Source organism: Lathamus discolor, chromosome 11 (assembly GCF_037157495.1).
Source record: "Lathamus discolor isolate bLatDis1 chromosome 11, bLatDis1.hap1, whole genome shotgun sequence".
Taxonomy (NCBI): Eukaryota; Metazoa; Chordata; class Aves; order Psittaciformes; family Psittacidae; genus Lathamus; species Lathamus discolor.
The window spans coordinates 14,500,024-14,524,944 of record NC_088894.1 but is presented as its reverse complement, the minus strand read 5'-3'; the positions used below and the strand labels follow the sequence as shown (position 1 = coordinate 14,524,944).

Sequence of the window (24,921 nt, the reverse complement as noted above, 5' to 3'; positions counted from 1 at the left end):
AGGCGGTGCTCGCGCATGCGCAGTGCGGCGGGACGCGGACTTAGTCAGTTACACAACCGCGGTGCCGCCCGCGCTGCGCGCTCCCGCTGCCCGCGTTCCCGCGGCTGTAGCCCTGCTCCCCGCGCCGCCGCTCCCGCCGCTCCGCTCCCGCAGGCCTCCGGCATGAGCGGGGACCAGCTGCACAACGACTCCCAGGTGAGCCCGCTCCGCCCTCGTCCCGCGGGACCCCGGCCCTTCGCGGTGCTTCCTTCCCCTCAGGGCCGGCCCGGCCGGCCGCCCCCCCCCACCCTGGCTCCTGTAGCCTCGCTGAGGGGAGCAGCTCCATGTCGCTGCCCCCTGCGCTGTCCTCCGCGCCCGGGGGGAGCCCTGTCAGCGGGGCCTGCCCCCCGCAGCGAGCCGCTGCCCCCCGTCCATCGGGCCCTGGGTCCGCTCCTCCCCGGCGGTGGGGCTGTGAGGACCCGTGTGTGACCCCTACCTGGGAGAGGGTGGCTGGGGAGGGTCACCGCGGAGCTGTGCGGGTGGCGGGGGACTGCTCCTTCTGTGCCCCCGCTGCGGAGGGCACCGCGCTGGTCCTTTCTCGTTTGGTATTTAATTTCTTACAAACGAGAATGAGAGAAGCGGGGGAAGCCCAGGGCCCTCTCCCCCAGAATGCTGCCCCCCCACCCCGGGACGTCGGTGCTGACCGTGTCTCCCTGTCTGCTCTCCCCGCAGATCGAGGCGGATTTCCGAGCGAACGGTGAGTGTGGCCGCGGCGCGCCCCTCGCCTCGCCGCGCGCAGACATGGCGTCCCAGAGACTAAGTCCCGGCTCCTCGCTCACCGGCCCCATTGTTCCCATCGAGCCGCCAAAAGCGGCCCCTTCCCGGTGGCCTCGCCCCACCGTGGCCCCCGCTTCCCCTAGACGGGGCTCCGGAGGCCTCCGATCCGACCCTATCGTCTCTGCCGGGGTCTCCTTTGGGCCCCGATTCCTCCCTGGAAAGTCGCCTTGTCGACGGTCGGGACTTAGTCTCTGCGCCATTTTCTTTTTCTCTCTTCTCTGTGAGCCTTTCTCTCCTCGCCTCCTCCCGAGCTGCCGGCAACGAACCTTCCACAGGGGCACCGGGCTGCGATCCCCGGCCCCAGCCCCTGCGAACGGAGGGGAAAGCGAAGGTTTTGGTTAAAATAAACCCCTAAGCCGTGTTTTTTCAGTCGCAGCCTCCCCCCCCTCCCCCCAGCTCCCCGTTTCTGTTCCTTTCAGGGAATCCCTCCCTTCCCCTAAAATGAAAGGTGATTGCAACATGTTGCTCTTTAAAAGAATCTGCTGCATCCATTTTAAGATCAGTCTGGTTCTTCCCTTGCTGTTTAATTGATGTTACTTCACCTTGTTGGGGGGGTTAATTAAAATAAAAACCCACATTAAAAATAGACCCACACAAAAAACCCCAAACCCAACCAAAAACCAGTGTAGACCATTCCAGAAGGGCAGACAGCATCACTTTGGAAAGTTTGCAAGCTGTTAATTTTGTTCACAAACACAGCAGCTCTGTCATTTTATATATATTTATATATTAATATATACACTTCTGTGTGGCTCTTTTTATATACCCATATAACACTATTTTCTAATCAGACTCTTCTGCTTGTTTATTCATTTCCTAATTGCATTTCTCCCCCCCACCCCAAGTTGGTAGGTGTCAAATTGAAAGGCTTAGGGTGGAGGGGAGGTGAGGATGTACAATCCACCTTTGTGTGTATGTGCTGCTGTCGCTCTTGGGGTGTGTAAGGGACTCTGAGCTGGCCCCTGGCTGAGGAGGTGGTAGAGGACACAAAATGGTTAGAGATACCATGACTTGAAGTGATTTTTAGCATGCTTTTCTGAATGATGTCCATGTGCTTTGTAGGCTACTGCATGTAAATATTGACAAGCCTACGTCTGGGTGCACCTTTCTTCCTGTCATTTCATTGGAATGTGATTGTATGTGTTCAGTAGGAGCAGACAGTAATGAATATGAAGGTTTTGAACTTGTATTTCATTCTGAATCTATAGTAGGGTTCTATGAATAATTATCAATAGAAGGGTGCAGTGGATTTTCCTAAGTGCAGGAGTTACTCTTGAAGCAACTTAAGTAGGAGCATGTATTTGAATGTTTGTAGTCATGCTGGGAAGTATTTGCTTAAGGATCATCTTTATTTAGGGAAAAATGCTCTCTGGTAAGCTTTTATGTCCTGCTTTCCATAGGGGAAATGATGTATATTTGACCTTTCCGCTCAGCTTCCAATGCACCTCTGAGAAGGGATTTTCTCCTCTGTTGCGATCATTTGCTGTTTTATTCTGTAAGGAGTTTTAGGCACACAGTCCTTAAGACTCCTCCAGTTTTTATTTCTACCACGTGTTGGAGGAATTCAATACAGAAATTCAAAGTAAGGCACCTTGACGGAAAAAAAGAATTCCTGGTCAATCAAGCCTATACCCCCCACACCCAAGCCAGCCCACTTTGCTGCCTCTAGTAGTTACTCTGTGGCAGTTGTGTCACATCACTGGGGCTGATCAGAGGCCCCTAAAATCCAAAATGCTTTTCAGAAAGGTGTAAGTCTTGTGAAGGGAATAATGCTGAGTAGACACTGTCCTCTCCGACCTTGGACCATGGCTGATCTGCCATGGCCCCCTCCCCTCTGCTTGCTCTGAGCTTTGCTGCCTCCCCATAGAGGTTCTTTGCATGTCTGTGTCAGGCAGGAGTCTGAGAACATTTAGGCATAGCAGTGAGGCTCTAGCTCTTATATTCTTGTTTTGATCCTATTTAGTGGCAAAGATTAGGAGTGGGTGGTAGGAATTTCAGACACTTTCTTTCCCCAGATGTTTGGAATTGGTTTGTACTTTGATTATTGTTAGGCAGTGCTTAACAGTGCAGCCAGTCTCCTTTTAGGCTGCCTTTACATTTGCCTTTTAGGCTGAATTACATTGGGGGAAGGGAGGTTTTCTGGGGGCTGGTACTGACTCATTCTAAATGTTGAATGTACCAGCAGTAAACATTTTTGTTAATAAAGAATGTTTTGGGTGACTTCTGGATAGTGTATCAGTAATAGAGCAGCTGAAGCACTTTGAAGCTTCCTGTTGTTACTCATGTTCCTATCTGGGTTGATGGAGCAGGTTGTGGTCACACAAGTTGTTGCAGCTGGAGTAAGGTGGGTAGTGGTGGATCTGTTCACCCCTTGCAGGTCACCAGGAGCACCCTGGCTGTAGCTGAGGACTTGGATCTGATTACACCCCTGTTCCATTGATAGCAGGGTAGTGTTAGGGATGGGAGAGGATGCTAGCAGGAGATACGTGTTCCTGGCTATTTCTTGTCATTAAATAGCCAGATCATTCTAAGCAAGAGTGTCCTGGGCAAATTCCAACTTGGGTAATTGCATTCCATCTCAATATCCAGATTCTCCCTCCTGTTTAATTTGGCTATAGTGGGTATTTTTTTCACCTTAACTGTATTTTTAGTATCAGAACGCACTGCAAAGAATTTTCCATGTTCAGTCCCAGCAGTGCCTGTTTGCAAACCATCCCGAGAGCAGAGTGGTGCTGAAACACTGAGCCCTTTCTTCAGGCAACACCCTCCCTATCTTCAGTGTTGTAGAAGGGAAATGGCACTCCGAAACTCTTATTTCCAGTACAGCTTGGTCACTGCAAATGACCCCTTCACGCACAGCTATGGACCTGGGGAGAAAATAATTCTTAAGGTTTTTTTCCCTCGCTTGGTAAAATTGCACATCGGAAGCAGTATCTGTTTGGATTCTGTTAAGTTTTGCCTTTAAGAGCTTTTATTAAGGTTGAACTTAACCTCTTATTATTGAGGACAATGTCGAGACTAAAAGCAATTTATCTTGACTTTCAGTTCTCCCACTGTGTTTGCAGAGTGCAGTAGATAAAAGTTGCTTTTGTTTGCAAAATAATCCAGTTGCTATCCAGAGCTACTAAGTTCCACAGGCTGCTGGTGGTGTCCTGGCTGCTCATCAGCCTCAGATCAGAACTTGTTGTGTGTAGAAGGTGCAGGCATCATCCCAAGTGGTGGGTTTTTTAACTCTGGTTGACTTGACCAGTAACATTAAGATGCCGTTTGAAGTTAGTATTGCTGTAGCAATCGTTACAGTTTATTACTGAGGTCAAGTGTGAATTTGCTTGTCCAGCATCAGAGGGTGGCTTCTGGAAGCCGGTCCCCCTTGATGGAGTGGCTTTACTTCAGTAGGGAATGTTTCTGAAGGGGAAGAAGCAGCCCTTACTGCTGCAGCATCTTATCACAGACTGGCAGGTTCTTTATGTTGGCTCCTGTGGCACCTCTGTGTCAGGTGGTGATATGAAGGGGAATGAGCAAGACGGAAACTTCAATAGCAAGAGCACTGCAGGAGCACCTCATAAGTGAAGGAATTCATGCACATTTTGTGTTTTACATTAAATTGATGTTTCAGTGTGGTAGAGCTGCACATGTGAAAGGTGGGGAGGAATTAAATGCAAACAAACTGCAAAGCAACATAATGGAGAGCCTTAAGATTTGTCAGTGGTTGTAAGCAATCTTTTGGGGGCCTGGGGTCTTTCACACCCCTCTCTGTTGGGGGCCTTGGTGGTTCCCCCTTGCTGCTGCTTTGTTGGTACCCTCTTGGTAGTGAGAACCCTTTGAAGGGGAGCTGGGCCGCTTGTGCTCCTGGGCCTGTGTACCTTAGCGCTGCTGGCAGAGCCACTGCACTAACCAAGCCTCAGGAGGTTGAGAAGCTTGAAGGTAAACGCTGCTCTCTCTGGCTCTTGTGCTCGTCAGGGTGAAACTGGCTTTTAAGTTCCCTGGGAACTTGTCATCACCAGTGTGTTTAAATGTCAGATGTTTGGCAGGGGCTCCAAAATACAAAAGGTAGTTTGTGGTATTTAGATGCAAACTGATATCTTCACTGAAAGTTTGCTTTCCTTTGTGATGTGGAGATGTGGATCCTGAAGAATGTGGTTTGTTCCTTCCCAGAGAAGCCTTGCATTGCTCCCTGCCTTCTCTTCCAGGCTGTGGTGCTGGTGAGGAGCCTGCATTGTGAGAAGTGCTGCCCGCAGCCTCGGAACAATACTTGGGGTAGTTTTAAGTCTGAAACCATTTAGCTTTTTTATTGTGGGAATACTTAACGTCACACACTAACCTCTGGAGAATTCCTTACTCTTGTTTTCGTGTTGGTTTTCAATGTGTTCACAGCGATCTATCGCAGGGCTTATGGAATGTGTCAGTGCAGCTTTGCCATGGGCATTGTCAGATTGTGCCAGGTGAGGCTACTCTGGAGTAAGTAGCTTGCTTGACACTTCTCAAATGGAAATACATGTACTGTTGGCAAGCTGCTCTTCACCATCATGTGCTGTGGCAGTTGTATGCAGCCATGTTCCCAGCAGTAGCCTTAGAAGGGCTTTACTAAAGACCTTGAGGTCTGTGTGTTAATTGTTGTGACACCTTCAGCAGCTGGGTTAAAGCTTAATGGGTGTCGAGTGGGAGTGGGAGATCAGAGTGCTTCTGCTTGCTGCAGCCAACTTCTGGGTTTGTTAGAACTCAGCACAATTACCTAATGTGCTGGAAGCTGTGTTTGGGGGGTTAATGGCCTGTGTGCTCCCTTCTTGCACTTGTTTTTCCTTTTCTTGCAGTGTTAAGCAGGATCTGTTATTAACATGCTGCGAGGGCTGCCTTGTTTACTTGGTAAAACATGAACAACTCTTAACCAGGGACCAGTGTCCAAGTGTCTGTTACGTGGCTTCACTAAACGAGGGACCCAGCTCGTGAACATGAGCGGACACAAATTCAGGTGTAATTTCATTTACAGCTGGGACTTGAGATACTTGCTAGATAGTTCATTGAATTCCAGGCTCCTGAGTTGCGCTGTCAGCAGAAACTGCAATAATATGTAATTATAGCAAGTACTTAACATCTCATTGACTCAGATTCCTCTGTTAATGATTTCACTGGGTTCCTGTTCAAGTCAGACCTGCTGAAATAGCAAAGCCACTGCCCTGGTAGAGGCTCCAGCTCAGAGTCTTCCTGGTGCTTTGAATTGCTGTAGTTCTGCTCAAATCTGCTGCTTGTTATTGGGCTGCAGGGGTGGGCTTTAATGATACAGTGGCTATTTAAGGACAATTTAACGTAAGAAATGACTGAAGATTTATGTGGCTTTTCATGATGGGATAGTTTCAAGTCTGCTTTTGCTGGTTGTGCTAATGTCTCAGCTCCTGGTAAGGCATGCAGTCATTCAGAAATAGTTGTTGGCTTATTAAATTGGATTGCCTTTATAGAAACTGCCTCAAGTTTTATAGGAAACCTCACCCTCTAAAATGTGGGAGCAAAATGCTATTGAACATCCTGTATTCCAGTGTCTTGGGTTTCCAGACCTGAGAGAGGATAGTTGTAGCAGTCAGTGTTTCTCTCCTTGCTTCTCTGGAGCTGTTTCGTATGACAGGTCTGCCCTGCCGGACCTTGGCCCTGCATAACTATTGGTTCTGGGCTGTTCAGCACTGTCAGGGGTTACATGTGTATAATTAGGTTTCAAAATGCTTCCTCCTTTTAAGAAAGCAGGAAGGTACAGGCTTGCTGTTCTTCAGCAGTGCTGTGGTGCCTTCTGGCCTCACAGGGAGAGGTGTGACGTCTGGAAGGTGATGTGAAAAGAAAGGATGAAGTTAATTTTGTATTCCTTTATTTGTATTTTGTGATCTGTAAGGTGTGAAGAGCAATGGAGAGCTGCTGTTGGCCATAGGAACACGAGCATGCATGCGTATTTTCAGGTTGAAATTTGGTTTCTACATTTGACTTCTGTAGCTCCTCAGCTGATGAACAAGTGAGAGCTCCAGACTTGAGAATGGGAGCGGAGAGCACAGAGCGGGCTGTCAGGCTTCCTGAGATGCGCTCTTTTCTTAGACCTATTTAATGTCAGTTGATTCAGTTGGGTTTCTTTGAGCTAAAAGCGATGTTTTGTTAAAGCTTAGTCTGTGTCAGCAGGAGTGGTGATGCGAAATACACAGCTTTGAGCCAGTCTTTGCAAGAAATGTTATTCTGGGAGATCCTCCAGTGCAACTGGTGGAGATCAGGCTTGATGCTCTGGGGGAAGTGGGAGACCTTTGCAGTTAGTACCCTTTTAATATGTGATGTTAGAGATGGAGTCCTGCAGTAAGGAAGGATGAGCAGAAGAGGAACAGTGTTCAGATAAGAATTGCATCATGGGTTTGCTGGAGTTTTATCACAAAGTTCTAGTGATGTTTTCCATCATCACAAGCCCTGTTTGTCCACCAGAGTAACGTATTCTGGGCAAAAAAGACAACTTGACCAGACAGCTCATAAATACTCTATTTGCTTTGCCCTGGGGAAGTTGCCTTTGTTCCTAGCTTTTGCTTTAATCTCAATAGCTTCACTTGAAGATGGTTGTGGCAGGAGTTCAGTTTAGACAATTAACTTGCACTGATGCTGCTGTGCTTTGAAACTGCTGGTCCCCAGCATGGAGCCTTGGGGGATGGGCAGCACTGAGCTTTTGCTCATGGCTTGGGGAATGTCTGAGATGCAGCTGTTAGTGGGCCTGGGGCAGTTCAGGCTCAGCTCCTGGAGCACAGCAGGAAGGGGAGAGTGGTGCTTGTCATGCAGGTTCAGCAGACAGTAAGTACCTCCTCGATGGAAACCTGTGTCTCCACCTAAAGTAAGTGAATCCCTTTTGCAAGTCTGAAGGTAGTAACTTTGGAAGTTGGGGTGATTGCTGGGTAAAGAGGGGCAGCATCAGGCTGGTGGGAAGCTGGTTTATTGTAAGGCTCCTGTCAGGCTTAGAGCTCAAAGTTCCCAGAAAGTTTCCAATGGGCACATCTTTTTGAATTCCTTATTGGTGTTTTTGACATGAGTATTTATTTTTTTGTGTTCACAAGTTAACCACATGCTTTGTGCAGGAGTGTGCATGTATGTATTTTTATCTTACACCCTGCTTAGAGAAGGGGCTTTTAGGGAGTGTTATAAAGACAATGGCTTCCTTCTCCAGCAGAGAGCTGAGCATCACAGTGCCCACTGAAGGTGAAGATTTGCTCCCCCTCTTTCTGCCTGGCATAGACGGATGTGTGTTACAGACAGCTGGACTTCCATGGAATTCAGTTCAGAGCAGAGTGGTTCTGCAGCTGTCTGTATCTTTCCATGGCTGGAGAGAGATTGATTTCTGCCTCAGGAAAGCTTGGGGTGTACTTGCAGCTTTCCTACTCTCAGTCTCTGTAACTCATCTTTAGCTTGGTCGACTGTGTCCATGAGGGATGTGCTCCATGGTGGGGGTGTACCAGTGTTCTGGCTTTGGCTGGCATAGAAAGAATTTTCTTTATACTATCTGGTGCTGTGGGTTTGGATTTAGTATGAGAATCATGTTGATAACACACTTGATGTTTCAGTTGCTCAGACAGCTACCTAAGTGCCTACTGTGTCTCATCAACTGCAGTGTGCAGCTGAAATAGTCTCTTACACACTGCATTTAGCTTTATTTGGGGGAGAAATATCCTTAATGAAGATATAGTTCTGATGATTCCAAATGTCCCTTTTCCTCCCATAATGCCAATTTCCAGAGACTTCTAAAAATAAACCCTGGTGACTTTTCCTATTGCTCCTCAGTTTGAAATCTCAGTTGCTGATTTGCAGTGTTAGTAGTTGCAGCAAGCCCCTGGGATGCAGTAATAGAGCATTTTGCTGTGTCAGGGAATAAATGATGGGAACAAATGAAACACGAAGTCTCGTTTTGAGCGTGGGTAAGACTCCATGCAGCTTGTCTTGGCTGGAGCCCACTATCTGAGCGCTGCCTGCCTGCCTGGAATGAGCATTACCAGTGCTCTGTCATTCCTGAAGCGCTGGGCTCACTCTACTGCTCAGTGCATGCTGCATGTCACTGGAACTTGTCTTGTTCCCATCCAAATGTCTTGTCAGGTTTTTGCAGCTACAGCTGTGTGGCAGTGTCTGGATGAGATCGTTTTAAGACTTTTTAAGGTGATTTTTAGACATAGACCAGAGACTTTTTAATGGTAAAAAGTCATGAAAATAATGACCAGGAGTGGAGCAATCTCCAAGTAGAGATGGCTGTTAAATTCCCCTGGTGTTTGTCACTTACTCTGACCTATTGCCTAATGCCGCTTCACATGAGAACAGGAAGTTGTGGAGATCCTTCTTTCATCTTCTGTTCTGCCGCACACCTTTCCAGTTAGAACAGTGATGTGGTATGTAACATGGAATAGGTGACCTGTAGTTTAGGATCAGGACAATGTACTTGAGTTGAACTTTTTAGTGATGGCAGTGGATCCAGGCTTATATTCCAGTGCTTGAACAAGGGCCAGGCTTGTCAAAACAGCTGTTCCTCTTCCTCTGAGGTGGCAGCTTCTTGTTTTGAAAGGCGGCCTGGAAAGACCTTTGTGGGGAGAGGGTGAGGGACAAGTAGGCTCTTGGCTTCTGTGGGGTTGTTTTCTTCCTTTGGAGGGGGACACCCTGCTGCACTTATGTGACCCAAGGACGGCTGTCTGCCTCCATCCTCTGCAGCGGATGCGAGTGCACGGAGTTCTTTCTGTCCTTAGGGACATCAGTAGCTAAGCTGGCAATTCCTGTTTCTGGTTTGTGCAGTGCTGTGCTGCCAGCTGTCAGCATTGCCTGTAATGCTCCTGCTTTGGGCAGGCCACGTGGAGAGAGGCTCTGCTGAAACCGAAGAGGAAGCACTGGGGAGGGACACTAACACATGGATGCTGTGCCTGGGATTAAGGTCCTTTGTGCTACATGTTGTTATCCTGTCCTAAGGCCCTGTTGTTTAAAGAGGGAATGCAGTGGGAGAACAGGGAGTACTGTGCTGTTCTCAGAGGTGCAGAAGCAAGAAGAGAGTGGGAGTGATGTTTGCCAGTATGGTAGTGGATGTACAGCTCTGGCTGGGCTGGGATTCAGTTCCATCCTGGAATTCAGTTTGATTTTTAATTCTCTGTGCATTGAAGGTTGAGGTCAGCAAAGCAGGGCAAGAAGGAAAGGAAAAACGGGGTCTCTGCAGGTGTGGTGTGTGCTGTAAATGCAGAACTCATCTCTGGGACTAAAGAGTGCTGCTTTTTCTCTGGCACTACATTATTTCACAGACTAAGCTGTTGTGTGCTGGATTTTGCAGGGGTGAAGTCACTGCCTTTGCCATAGGGGGTCGGTGGGTCCCTGATCTGCATGCAGGGTTCTGATATCCAGGTTTTAGATGTTAGCCTTGGTGTGACTGTCTCCTAACTGTGCCTTGAGCAGCAGGAAGAGCGTATTTTGTCTTCTGCCAGTTTGTAAATGCTAGCAAGTGTGTGAGTAAGATCAGTTACTGGAGAGATAAAACAGCAGGGATGGGCAGGTTCCAGTTTTAACTTGCCTACAGAGGTACACTTACTAGTTAGGCAAGCATGCTCCATTTTAATGGAGCCTATTGGGAAGCGGGAAGCAGTAGCTCTTTCGAGTTGTGTGTGAGGGAATGATTCATTGCAACACAAGCTGCCTGTGCAAAATGGAGGGATGGAGCAGCTCTAGTGACGTACTCTGAGGTTTGGAGTCTAGAGTTAATGGCCACCAGATGGGCAATAAAAGGCTGCTGCTCTTCTTCTGAGGACTGAGAATGTCACTGGGGCTGTGGTAGTGCTGCATGTGCACAGCAAGCTGCTTGTGTGGTTCAGAGGAAGCTTTCTGTGCTGGTGCAGTGACACTCGACACTTCGGTTTTGGCATTGGTTTTGACTGAAGATGAGGTTCATTCAGCTTGGTAACAGTGCACCTCGGTGGTAAAGACAAAGAATCTTGAGTGCTTCCTGGCAGCAGAAAGAATAAAGTGTGTGTTGTTCAGTGCACAAGTGTGAATTGTCAGATCCAGAGGTTCATGTCAACACAAATACAGTGCATGAGATGAACTCTTAACAACAGTGACCTTGATTAACTTGTGCAGTGTGGCTCGGTCCTGTTGTAGGTGTCATCTTGCTCCATCTCTTCAGAAAGCAGACACTGGCACAGATCAGAGCCAGGCTGCCCATGCTGTTTACTCTGCTGTTGGCAAGTTGTCTCACTGGGTCTGTGTTGGTGTTGGGGTTGCTTTGTTTTGCACTAGTGAATTGGGACATCTCCAGCTGCCCAGGATATCTTTGGACATGAATGTGGATAACATGCATTTTTCAAGAGCCTTTTCCACTTTTGCCTTCTCATCTCCTCCTGTGTTCTTCCTCCTCCAATCCCAGGAAGCCTCTCGGAGAAGCTGGCATGTTGTCTGAGTCATAATATCATAGCTGTGTATGTCATCTTGTAAGCAAGCTGTCCTTGAAATACCTGTTTTTATGGGTAGATGCAGTCTCCTCAGTTAAAACCTGCTGCTCTCTGGAGTTTGGTAGCTGTCAAAGAGTGTTTTTCTTCTATCATCAAGTAGGCTTATTCAGCATCACTTGTCTCTAAAGGAAGCTTCTTTCTAGGTTTTAGACTGTTCTGATTGTATGCTGGAAAGAGGAAAACACAGCTTGGCACTTGGTGCTCTATCTTGGCTGCTTCAGCTGTCAGTGGGCGGTCTTGGGCTCTCCCAACAGTGTAGTTTGGTTTGTCTCAGCCCGTAGCTGCTCTTGCAGTGGATGGAGGCTGCAACTAGGGATAAGCAGTCATTTGGAACCTGGTGTGTGCAGTCAGCAGGCAGGTCACACCTTATGCTGGCAGCAAGGGGACTGGAGCTCCCAGGAGCTAGTGTGTGCTTGGGCTGTGTCCATTGCTCTTCAGTCCTTGGCTGGGCTGGAGGCGATGTGGGTGCCCTGGCCATGTTCTTGAAGGAGCTTCACGAAGTCTTTGTATCCTGAAGTTAAAGTGTGTGTTTTTAAACAAATTCCTTTAGAGAGAATGAAGCTGTGGATCATTGTTTTGTGAAACAAGTCCCCTGTAGCTGTATTTCACAAGCACATGAAACAGGGTTCAAAACAGATGTGAGCCTTATTTATTAATGGCAGAATTAGTTTGTTTTTAATTTCAGTCCTTGTGTTTTTTCTCCCTTTTTGTAAATATCCCACCCAGGCACAGGAACCTCAAGCTTGGGCTCCAGTCTGGACTAAGAAACCTTAAATGCCAAAGGGAACTCCTTAGCGGGTGATTTTTTTTTTTTTTTTCCCCCTGAGTTTTTATAGTGTCTTTTAGAGTGTATCAGCAGTTTAATCTCAGCAGAGCTCTGGAATGAGTCTTTGGCAAGGAGCTCTGTAGCAGAACAGTCAAAGCTCTCACTTTGGTTGGTTTTCCACAGTTCGTAGTACATGGACTACAAACAACTGTAATGGTGATTGTTGCTACAGTTGCTTCAGACTGGAAAGTTCTCCACTACTTTTCGGCCCAGATTTGGTACTCGGAAGGGTGCTCTTGTGAGCATCCATGAGGTATATGGAGTCTTAAAGCTGAATGCAAATTGGTGTCATTTCTAGGTTTCTCACAGGTCTTATTCCATGCTCTGAAGCTGGTGTCATTTGGTCAGCAAGTATCAGTGACAGCAGTGTCAGTTCTTCATCCCATAAAACCTCAGATCTGAACAGTCTCCCCAGCTCTGGCGGGTATCCCAGTGGTGTCCTATTAGGCAATGTGGCTAGTGCTGAGGGGCAGGGATGTGATTTCCCAAGTCTCATGATCTGAATGGGTTTGTTTCTCTGCAGAATTAAATACAGATCAAATGATGTGAAGAGACTGGAACTCCAGAAAGGCACTGGTACAGGAACAGGTCATTGGGTATCTTTGTATACTAGGAGCCCCGCGAGATTTCCTCCATGTGCTCTCTCCGGTTTTCCCTTGCACTTAATTGCACCAGAGTTACTCTTGTATGTCAGTACAAGCAAGTTATAATGCTCTCCTTGATGGAACAAATGCCGCTTGGCGTTTAACTGCACACTTTTCACTGCAGCAAAGCTGGATTCTCTGGGAATGTGACACTTGGCATTACCATTGTCTGTGTGTTACTGTCTGTGGTTATTGCTCTCACTTAAATCTGCTGTTCCTGCATCAGCGTGGCTGTTGTACTGTAAAGTGCCAGCAGCAGAGGCTTCAGTCCTTGTCACAGATTGTAGTGGCAGAAAGTATCTTGTTTTATATTTCAATCGCAAGGTAACTGGTACTTTAAGTCTCTTGTTGTGGAGCCCTTGAACTGGTTTCCTGGTGGTAGATCCTTTCCTGAACAGGGACTATTGCACTGTTTCACCTCTTGGATGTGAACAACTGTCTTTAGGAAATCAGCTTGAACTTAGATTGCCCCCAGCGAGTTTGGGGTATTTGGTGCACCACCACTAGACAAGAAATGTTACTGTTACAAGCTGTTATGTAACTTTCAATTGTATTATACCTCTTTCTCCCGGAGGATCTTGCTGTGTCCCCATGGCTTCTTAGTTTTGGAATGACGTGTGAAGCATCTTGTGCTATTTGATGCTAACTTGTGCTTTACATCTGTTTTCAGAGTAGTTATGCATATTAATTCTTCCTGATGCTATTAGGGCTACTTACGTAGTTTTCCCACTTCCCTTAGTACTACCACAGGCATTAATGAGGGCTTGAGGCTCCGGTGTTTCAGTATCAGTGCCTTTAACAGTTGACAGTAAAAGGTGATCACAGGAAAGGGGGGGGGGGGGGGGGGGGGAGGGCGGTGATTTTTATGCTCTGCTGGGGACTGAAGTGCAGGAAGTGAGATCCTGGCTGTTGTAAACCAGATCCAAGTTCAGAAATCAACTGGTGCGCTTCCAAACCTGTGGAATGCTGTCCCTGAGTGCAGGCAGACCCGGGCCAGTGTGTTCAGTGGCTGAAGGCTGCTCTGCCTCTGCCTAGGCAAAACTCACTCTAGGGAGGTGAGTGCTTCCTGCTCCCAGGTACCCAGATGTGCTGCCTCTTCCAGGCTGGGAATCCTGGGAAGAGGAGGGGAGGAGGGAGCTGCTGCTCAGGGCTCATTGCATAGGAGCAAACTACACCAGCTGGAAAGGCTGTGGATTTCAGGCTGCTGTTAGTCCTTCATGTAGAATTCATCATAAATTTTAACAGATGCATTGATATAATTTTAACTCTAATAAGAATCATAACTTTTAAAAAATATGGTCTCAACATGCACAAAACTGGCAGCCAAGGAGCTTTTATAAATAGCTTTTCCCTGGCCTTAGAGGTGGATCAGTCAGGAACAAATCATGAGATTGTAGATAGTCTTCAATGTTCCTCTGGTTTCCTTTGCCCTTTGCTGTCAAATAATAAGTGGAAAGACATGTTTCTTAATTCTTCCTTTGGAATACTCCTGGAAACAAGCAAAAGAACTTGTTTTTCTCATTTTGGGTTGTACTAAAGAGAAAAAATGAAGTCTCAAATCCCTGTGTTACTTCTGTAGTGCTCATAGTTTGGGGCCTGTTTCTAACCCACCAACCAACCCCGTATTTAGATACTGTTAGGTTTGCTGTTGAGGAAGCTCAGAGAGCGGAGGCGGAGTGTGGTGGTGCTGCAGCAGCTCTGGAGCAGAACCTCATGTGGGGGATGTCACTAGTGAAGCACTAGGCGTGTTGAGCGCAGTGATAGTGAGCTCTGTGTGACTCCGTCTGCAGAGTGTTCCCTTCAGCTCCAGCAGCTCCCGCAGTGACTGGGATGGGGGAAGCTGTTTGAAAGCTGAAGGAAGCAGGCTCACTTTCTGCACCTGGCTGTTTGGGCATGGGTAAGAAAGGATTCCTCTTGAAGCTGAGGAACCAGATCACCAGGGTGCTTTGTTCAGTTCAGTTTCCAAGGGCTTTCTTTGAATAAACTTCAGATGTAACCGAAATGAAGCATCTTTTTTTTTTTTCCCCTTCACAAGTCTCATTCTTAAGGCAGGTGTGAGTTGTGCCTGGAGGTGTTGGCAGTGCATTCCACCCAAAGTCAAACCCAAGCAACCACCACCACAAACCCAAACAACAGAACTCCCCAGACTGATAACACATTGCATGAGCTTTTTAACTGCAAAGGGAGAAAGGAGTTCATTCTGCTCAGCAAAGTAGCCATGATGTGTTGTGTCCTGCATTACCAGTGGCGTTTTACGTTGAGGTGTGTGTCTGGGTGTGATGCAGCAACTGCCACTAGTGAGACTTGACCTGGATTTACCAGTGGAAACAGATGACAGGTGCACAACCAGATTAAAATAGGTGACTTCAAGTGCCAGTTTGTGCTGATGTGAATTGCAGCCTTGCAGAGGAACTTGGTGCATTTGAGTATTGCAGTCACAGCCTTATTGTAAAACTCGCTATTAAAGCTACTGTGACCTGCACTGCTGTGGTGCTGCTGCTTCCTCCATCCTCTGTCCCTTCCTTCCAGAAGCATCAGGAGTCCAGTTGCAAGTGCAGGAATCTCAACTGTCATTAAATATTTACCTTTTACTCACTTTCTGGTGCGTTTTAGCTGTAATCAGGTTTCTTCTATGCTAATGGAGGTAATGTCCCCTTAGGGCGGGGGAACTGCATTCCCTCCCTTGTGTTGAGGGTGGGGCTAGGGACAAAGTGATAAGATGCTTGCAGACAGGCCTTGGGAATAGCCTGGAGTGGGTGAGAGATCACTGAATTCACCCATAATGGGTGCAGAGGTGAGATGGGGGGCTGTATCCATCCAGAGCAGCCCTACACTTGAAAGAAACCATTGTAGATAGGAAAAACAACAACAAAGTAGCTGGGAGTCTCTGGGAGTTGCACCTGCAGTGAAGAACCAGCTTAAGTGGGTTAAAAGTGTAAGTGCCTGGTGTGCGGAGACAAACCTTCTGTAAGGCTTTGACCGTGCTTCCCCATCAGTTCAGCTCCTAGGCATGGCACTGAACAAGCAGTAGGAGAACCCTCTGACTCCAGCTTTTGAAACGGTGGGGCTGTTTGTCAGAGGTGATGTAGTGCTAGTACCAAGCACTTCTGTCTTGCAGACTCAATTTATACTCTTAATAGTGAGGCTTGTGGAAGCCATGTGCTGTTCCCAAGGGTGCTGCCTCCTCAAGTCTTCCCTCCCTGCAGCCGGCAGGAGAGCAGCACCGGCCAAAGCCACATCATGTAGTCAAGGGATGGTTAATAAGAGGCTTTGAAGCAGTGCCATCAGAGCCTCTCTTGAGGCCGCTGAGCACAGCCTGTACCACTTCCATGTGTAGAGCTGTGTGTGTGATCCAGGCTGCTGACAGGAGCTGCTCACTGCCGCAGCAGCGTTCCAGTGCGCCTGCTGGGCTTTGAGCTGCTCCAAGAGCTGTGCTTGGGAGCAGCCCTTGTTCTGGGTCAGACCCAGGCCAGTCAGACACGCCAGCCCCGTGTCCTGGTGTGAGAGCAGGAGTTGGGAGCTGCTGTGCGGCATCACTGCTGCACTGAGGAAGTGTCAGGATTTCACGTGGTCTTTACAGACTAATTTGTAGTGAATCCAGGAATGCTGGTGATGTGCACAGCAGAGCAAGTGAATGCGTGAGACCACTGCAGTGCCTGATTCCTGACAACACAGCAGTTCTCCTCTTGGCCACTGCAGTTTTTAAACTGAAACTACTTCTTATGCCTCAAAATCATATCAATCTCACTTTTCTTGATGTAGCTTAAGTTTCTGTTAACCTCTCCAAGAAGGAGTTGGAGTTGTGTGCCCCTGTGTTCTCCTGCTGACCTGTCTGGAAGCCTGTATGCAGTAAGCAGCTGGTGACTTTGCATTGGAAATCGTGTTTGCACCTTTCTGGTGATGGCATAAAGAGCAGTTGGAGGCGGCAGAGCCTTCTACTGGGGGCACTGACTCAGCCTGTGTATGAAGCACAGAATGTGAAGTTCCTGTCTGCAGTGGGGTTCTGTCGCAGACTGCACCAGAAGACGTTCTTTGCTACTGACCCAGGCTGCTGAAGAAACCCTTGGAGCTGCTCCCTGGGCAGTGCTTTGTCAGACAGCTCCAGGAGCTGATACAGCCCAGCTACCTGTGGCAGGCTTTGCACCCCTCGCTGAGGGCCTGGGCTTGACTTGGACCCTGCAGCTGAGCGTGAGCTGGGACTCTGGGCTGTGGAGCAGCCAAAGAGCAAAAGCATCTCTGTGGGATGGGTGGTGGCCAAGCAGAAGTGAGACTTGCACATCCTTCATGAGAGGGGATTGAAGAGTCTTGTGTTGTTCCAAACATCCCACAGCCCAAGAACTCCTTATGGAAAAGGGTTCCTGCAAACCAGGAAAATGAGGGTGAAGTGAACCATTTTGCTTTGGATTGTGTTGAAGTGAGGTTATCTTGTGCAGTCCCTGATAGCTCCAGTCTAAACATGATAGAAATGATGAGTCCCGCTGTAGGGAATGCTTTGGAGAAGCAGGGCAGAGGCCAGGGTGACCTTGGGCAGGTCTCTTGTGCCTGTTCCCAGTATGGTGTGTGATGAGCCTTGGATCTGTGCTGCAGGTTGGCTGCTTTCTAACTGCAAATAGGATTAGTCTCTCTTACATTATCTATTTGAATGCCCTTAGATTTTACCTCCTTTCATAACTTTAAGCCAGTTTTACACTCCTGGGTGCTGGACTTGTTTGTGACTGAGCATCCAGCCTGTCCTGCCTCCTGTGCCATATGTGAGCTGCCTTTCACATAATGGGGAGGAAACGGGCAGATTTCGGAGAGCCTGAGGTCAGATGCTGTAGTAAAACCTGTTTGGTGTTAGTGGATGTAAAAGAAAACCCTGGGGAACGTCCTTGCTTGCTTGGCTTTACGTGGACTGTTCCTTATGAGTCCCCCAGGGGCTCAGTCCTGTCTGTGTGTATAGTAGCAAATTGGAAGCCAGATTTAGTTCTAGTGAGCATAAGGCTTTTGAAACCCAAAGCTACAGCTGGGGCTGTCCTTTGTTTGCTCTTGCATCCAGATCCAAAATGCAAAAGGTGATACTCGGATGCAGGCACAGTTGGCTTTGGAAAGGGTCACTGCCTACTGCAGCTGCCCAACTTCCCACTTTTCTACCTGTTCAGACCTTTTCTAGGCTAGTTTGAAGTGGGAGGAGAAGGATTAAATGCTCACTGAAAGCAAGGCAGTTATTGTACTGACAACAGCTAGGAGGAAAGCAGGCATACACCATAGAAATTCACATGCTTCCAGCACAGCTTTGTTCCTAGAGTTCTGGAGCTCTCCCAAGTCCCACAGTGCTCACTGGGTGGATTTTCCCTAGACCCTGCTCTCAGCCTCATCCTGGCCTCTGATGTGCAGAGAGGTGGTGGGCTGTGGCTATTGAGGCTGGAGAAGGGTGTCTTCAGTGTTGCAGCTTCTGTGAAGAGCCACACGTGACGGTGTGTTCTTGTGGGTGTGCACTCATAAAGCAGCAGCAAAGCCTGCTGAAACCCTAAGGGAGGGGAAGAGTTGGCATGCAAGGTACTCAAATGTGGAATGGAGGAGGCCGTGAAGAGCAAGTGCTTCTATTTGTACGAGTGTAGCCTTGTAAGAATCAGTATCGCTAGGGACAACAGCTGGGTTTCTCTTGCCTTGTTTCCTTGAGAGATGCCTCTGTCTCCTCTTCCCCAGGCCAGCGCAGCAATATTTGAGCTGCACAGTGATGCTGGTCATGTCCCTGAAGTTTAACATGCTCTTCTGCTTTGTTCTGCTTTGTTAATGGAAACATACTAATGGGCTTCAGTCTGACTCTGATTTCTACAATTACAGGAGAATGTTTTACATCTGGGGGATCCCTGGAAACACATGTTTCTGTTCACAGCGAACTTCTTTTGTTTTTGAAGGCAAATAATGGATTGAAATTTCATTGTTGCCTCTCGGTTGGGAGCCCTTTGGCATGTGTAAGAGGCAGCCCTTAACTTCGCATGTCTGTACTGATCAAACGTTCTCATGCTTTATAAGGCTTCCTCAGTCTTGTCCTTTTGTAATAGCATCTCCTGCAGTTGTGCTTGCAGTGGGCTTATGCATGTCTGCACAGCGTCCAGGATCTGCTGTGGGGCACGTGTGTGCAGTGCCACCTCTCAGAAGAGGCCATGGGAAAGGCACTGGCAGGTCACCACACTCATTGCTGCTGTCTACACCGTGTGCTGGTTTCGCAGTGTAGCAGTTTAAGGCCAGCACCCCTTGATGCCACAGAGCTGCTATCTTAATGGCTTTAAATACATTAATGACTTTAGACAGCCTTAAACACTCGCAATGTTGGGTGCTTCACCAGCAGGTGAGACAAACGTGAGGTGCTCAGCAAATGAGCAGTTTATCCGGTGTGGCTCCAAACGTGCACTAAGGAAGATCTCTTTCTGAATAGGCCCCTGCAGCACCTCCTGCTGCGTACCCACCTCCTGCTTGGTTTAGATTGATGAAATGCCAGCCATGACATTTGCTTCAGGTTAACTTCATGTCCTAGAGGCTTCAGTCACAGAAGATTGGAGTGATCAGTCTGGGTTTCTGGCCTCCTTAACCTATCCATGATAAGCTTTCATAGTTTGAGGTTGTTAGGAGCTATTCTGCTCTTTTAAAGGACAGAGAATGGCTGGAGGTGATCTATTGATCTATCTATCTATATCTATCTATGTATCTATCTCTATTTCCCTTACTCATCACCAAGTTATCCTACAGGTTTCTTCCTTTGCTTCCATTCAACAGCAAGGAATATGGGGCCTTCAAATGATAGGATTAATGGAGAATGCAGTAACTGAGGGGTCTGTCTTGTTCTGAAGCCAAGTTTCCCAGAACAGCTCTTTTAAGGAAAAAGACACAGTATTTGTCTGTCCCTGGAGTAGCATTTGCCTCAAGTAACTGCTCAAGTGTGGAGAGGGGTTGCAAGGTCATTGGTTTTAGTGTTCTGTCAAAGCCTCACTGTTGTCAAGCTTTGGCAGCATTGCCACATGTGGTGTGGACAACTCTGGCTTCAGCCCCGGGGGAGTTTGGTCTCGGAGTAGCTATAGCCTGGAAAATAGGTTGACTGAGCAATGACGTGTTCTTCATTTGAACCCTTACAAAGGAAGGAGACACTCTGGAGTGCTAAAAGGCACTAAAGTCTCTGCCTTAGCCAGGTTGAGCTGTCTGGGTGTTCTGCTGTACTTTGCCAGGCTCCTTCCTCATGAAGAGTTGTGGCTGCCCCATCCCTGGCAGTGCTCAAGGCCAGGTTGGACACAGGGGCTTGGAGCAAGCTGCTCCAGTGGAAGGGGTCCCTGCCTGTGGCAGGGGTTGGAGTTGGATGAGCTTTAAGGTCCCTTCCAACCCAAACCAGGCTGGGATTGTGTGAAGCTTTCACACTTTTTTTCCCTCCTATTTCTTCCTTTGTATGATTGGAAAAACAAATGAGCAAGGATCTGAGCTTCCCAGCCAAGAGCTCCTTGTGCTTAGTCAAAATTAATATAGTTGTTCTGCAGTAAACCTTACAACTCAGATTCTCTCCTGGTTTATGGAGGGAAGCAGTGATGCTGCTGAAGTGTCAGCACCTGACCTGGTGCACCTGAAGGGAAACAAGCCGGTGACACTCCAGTAATTGTGCTTCATTTGTATCTGACTGCAAGAAGGATTTTAAGGATTTGGCAAGTTTCCTGTAGCAGTGTTGATTGTGGAGATGTCCTTCAACACTGGTGAATGGTTGTGCGTCTGTTTGCCTTTGAAAGGTCTGTCTGTGCCGTGAAGACTCTGACCAAGGCTTGTTTCAGTATCCCTGTAGTCTGTTCCCTGACACCTGCTAAACCCCAGGTCCTGCTTCTCATGGAATTCCATGTGTAAGTTGTGGGGAGTTCACGTCGTGGTCTTGGGTGTTTCAGTCACTCCCAGCTCAGGATTCCACGTGTTTTGCAGTCAACAGTTGGACTACAGCAGCTCAGCAAACAGAGCCATGATGCCTTGCCAGGGGAGGTGTTGTGTGTGTTTTGTAGCTCTGTAAACAGGACCATTAGGCCAGTAAGTGACACAGCCAGTTTGATGGGAAGTTTATTTTAGGTGATGGTTGTCTGTTCCAGTGTTTCACCCACAATACCCTCCTTTCTGAACAGTGCCTTCTGGGTATGGTTTTCTGCTCTTGACACTTCAAGCTGCATCTAGATGTCTTCTAGGTCTGTATCTTTCATATCCACTGCTGTTTCCTTTCAGCCTGCCCTGGTTGCTTGGGAAAGGTGCAGCTCTGGTTTCTGTTCATTGGCTTTTCCTCCCTCCTTGTTTGGGCTACAGCAAAGGCAATTCCAACAAACTCCACAAACAGTGCGCTCGAGTACTGGAACACCAGGATCCTGGTGTGACTTCCTCCAGCTGGAATACAGATGTTTTAGTGAAGTTTAAACCTCTTCCAGACTGCTTAGGTGGAAATATTGCACATGCCTTTAAAACTGGTAAATCAGAACATGTGAAGTCAGATGACAAGTCCAAAGCCATAACCTGTGAACATAACAGTGAATCCTGACCCCCTGTCCCTCAGGCTGTGCCACCTTCTCCATATGGCTATTCTGGTCCATAACTGCTCTGCAGATTGGCTTTTTCGTCTCCTCCAAGTGCTGCTTTCTCGGGTGAACAGTGGATAAAGCAACCAGAACCTCACAGCCTTTACCGTGGCCTGTGAGGTAATCTGCTAATCTATCAGTGCTCGTGAGAAGGCTCTTGGACAGTCACTAAAGGTTATGCTCTGTTTGCTGATACAATATGTGTTGTAAAAGGTGGTGCCACACTAAACCCACTGTGATCAGATGCCTAAGTCAAAAGGGCATGTTCTTTGACAGGAATATGAAGAGTATCATAGTCACCTTGAACTACATTCACATGTTTAACGTTCATAGCCCTTCTTGGCATCATTTCAGCAACTGAACACTGATAATTTTAATAGTAGTCTTTTTATACCCTGCATACAAGAAATAAAAACCTAAAGTGATATGATTTGTAAAATAAATGGTAACAAATGATGAAACTTTAATAACTTGAAATTAAGAGGCCTTTTTCTGCTAATGTGTGGTTTTCAGGTGACTGCTTTTGGGAGAGCCTGTGGGGCAGGAGTAAAACTGTTTCCTTTAGGTGGTACAGAATCTATTTGCTTTGCTTCTGCATCGCAGCAGGCGAGAAGGACATCAGCCTGAGGTGGAAGGGAGGCTGCAGTTGTGGAGTGAACGTCTGACTTGGAGGTGGCACTTCAGTTTAGAAGAGACCTCTGTGTGTGATTGTAGTAGTTAGAAAAGCTGCTGTCAAAATTGAACTACTAAAGTAGGAAGTAGGCCTGATCCCCTCGAGTGTGATAGAGAAGGAATTTGTGGTGGGGTTGAGGGGGCGAGAAAGGTGTTTAAAAGTATTTTAGAAGCAAATGAATATCTTGTGAACTAAAGCTGCTGTGCTCCGGAGCCAGGTTGAGAGAGCTGGACTGATTCAGCCTGGAGAAGGCTCCTGAAGGGGAGACCTTAGAGCAGCCTTCCAGTGCCTAAAGGGGCTGCAGGAAACCTGGAGAGGGGCTTTGGACAAGGGCCTGTAGGGACAGGCCAAGGGGAATGGCTTGAACCTGCCCGAGGGGAGACTGAGCTGAGCTCTTAGGCAGAAGCTCTTCCCTGTGAGGGTGCTGAGGCGCTGGCACAGGGTGCCCAGAGAAGCTGTGGCTGCCCCATCCCTGGCAGTGCTCAAGGCCAGGTTGGACACAGGGGCTTGGAGCAAGCTGCTCCAGTGGAAGGAGTCCCTGTCCATGGCAGGGGTTGGGACTGGGTGAGCTTTAGTTTCAGAGAATTTAGCAGAGAATCCCAACACAGACCAGTCTGGGACTCTCTGATCCCACATAATAGTTCTGACACCAGACTGTGCTCTCAAGCCAGGGGCTGTTCTCGTTCCGAAAAGCAGTGCTCACCTTTGCTGTCCCATGGTGCTCTTCCTTTTCTTCTCTAGTCTGCAGCTGCCTGTGGAGGAAGGTTTGATTTTACTGTATCCCTGCTCTTGTCATGCTGTATGTTGAGATGCCCAACCTTTACAGCTCTGTTGCTGGTAGTAGAAGTGGCCCCATTGCAGTGGTGTGTGTAACACAGGCATCACAGGCAGGGCATGACTCAGCCTTTCCCCAGGGACTTGGCAGCTGGGACAGATCAAGCAGCCACAGACCAGAAGTGCTTAGAATTTCCCATCATTGGATCAGGCGTCTTTGGAATTAAACAGAGTTGAAAAATGAATCAACGTAAAAAAACGCTGAGCTGCTCGTGATTGCTGGAGGTACAGGGGATGGCAGGAATAGCACGGGGACTGCGGTAAGCTGATGGAGGCATACCAGGCATTAACAAGGATCCAGTGCCAGGGACAGCAAGCTTTCTAGAGTAGAAGAGATGCCAAAAGCTGTGTTTGAGTCAGAGCATAGTGAAGGGAGAGCCTTTAGGCGTAATGGATCCTTGCCCAGTGAGCATAACCCCATCCCCACTGTAACCTTCATGCTGGAGAGAAACTTTGCAGTTTCTGAGCTTTTTAAATGTCGCACGAGCTTTGGGGGATTTGAACTTTGCTCACAGTGGATTTTGCTAATGCTCTTGGAGAAGGAATAGTGGTTTATCTCCTTGTTCAGGGAGCAGACATACTTGATTAAAGACATAAGAGGCAGGAAACAAACTTGAATGTGTGATAATGTCAGACCTCACTCTGTGGCTCTTGTGAGACTGGACCTTCAGCTGCAACTGGGAGAGTTACTGGAAGCTGGAAGGTTCTTCTAGGAATCAATATACTAAATACGTCAGAGAAGAGAGATTGCAGACAGGAACAGTTCCTTGGATTGCTTCTGTGCTGATGAGGTTTGGTGTGAGGTGGCCTAGTTCCCAGCTGGGTCATCTGTGCCTGTGTAATTCAGTTGGAGGCGATGCTGTACAGGTCTCTGTGCAGTGGGTACACATTGGAGTGAAAGGCTAAACTTGTGTCATGTCAGCTGCCACATAACCATCAGCTTGGACTCTTGGAGCCAGGCTGGCACAGAGCATTTGTGTGATGCCACGAACAGCGAATTCTGTCCTTACTGACCCAGTGACCCTATCTCCTGAGCTTCATCCAGCCCCATCCTCAAAAGAGACACCAAGAGCTTTAGTGCCTTCTGAACCCATACAAATGTCAGCTCAAGGAAGATGGAGAGACTTTTCAGCAGGGCCTGTTGTAACAGGACACGGGGTGATGGGTTTAAATTAAAAAGAGGGAGATTCAGGATGGATGTGAGGAAGAGATTTTGTGCTATGAGAGTGGTACAGGTTGCCCAGAGATGTGGTGGATGCCCCATTTCTGCAGACATTCCAAGCCAGGCTGGATGTGGTTCTGGGCAGCCTGATCTAGTTGAAGGCGTCCCTGCTCATTGCAGGGGGTTGGAGCTGGATGAGCTTTGAAGGCCCCTTCCAACCCAAACCAGTCTGGGATTCTATGAACCACCCAGAGCTCAGGAGGGATCACAAGTACTGCAGACAAGCACCCACAGACCTGTGGAGGCAGCAGCTCCTCCCAGCAGGGTCAGTAACAGAGCCAGGTCCCTCAGCACTGCCTCTGGGACAAGCACACATCTCCATCTGCAAACCCACCAGGTGCAGAGAAAGGAGCACAGACCCCCCCATGCTGCGGTGTTCATGGAGAGAGGCACCTCTCTAAGACATGGCCATCATTGCGGGGGGCTGGACTTGATGAGCTTTGAAGGTCCCTTCCAACCCAAACTACTCTGATTCTAGGGCTATTTGATAAACTCTTTTGATGTCTTTATTGTTAACCTTGGCATTGTGGCAGGAAGCAGCAGCACTGAGTTGGAATACCAGGCAAATATTCCACAATAATTTAACTCTTGAGAGACCTGCCTGGGAGGCCTCCATGGAAGTCCTGTATTTAAAGTGCTGTCTGGTGTGGGAGGACAAGCACCCATCCAGCCCTGACAGCACACAAACACCCTCCTGCCAGCTCCCCAGACGCTTTATCCATAGCCAGGACACCTCAGGGACAGACCTTCCTGCTGGAAGTGCTTTTGCTGCATGGCACAGGAAGCTGAGCTGTGACACACATGGGCAAGCAGAGCTGCTTTAACTGCTCAGGCACTTACTGCTGCTGTACTGGGCTTTAGTTGTCT

At 48.1% G+C, this 24,921-nt stretch overlaps 1 protein-coding gene and 1 long non-coding RNA gene across 2 annotated transcripts in view; one reads left to right on the top strand and one right to left on the bottom strand.

Annotated features, from left to right (window-relative positions):
* The window catches only part of TOP1 (DNA topoisomerase I), a 68,080-nt gene continuing 43,159 nt past the window's right edge, over positions 1-24,921 (top strand). Inside the window, exons 1-2 of the mRNA XM_065691436.1 lie at positions 1-195; positions 712-736. Of these exons, the coding sequence (XP_065547508.1) occupies positions 16-195; positions 712-736 (205 nt within the window). The 5' untranslated portion in view covers positions 1-15. The remainder of the gene's footprint in view (positions 196-711; positions 737-24,921) is intronic.
* On the bottom strand, positions 20,810-22,860 carry LOC136020529 (uncharacterized). The gene is made up of 2 exons (XR_010615382.1): positions 22,702-22,860; positions 20,810-21,137 (listed from the first exon to the last, which is right to left on the bottom strand). It is a non-coding gene; the product is annotated as an uncharacterized LOC136020529 (long non-coding RNA).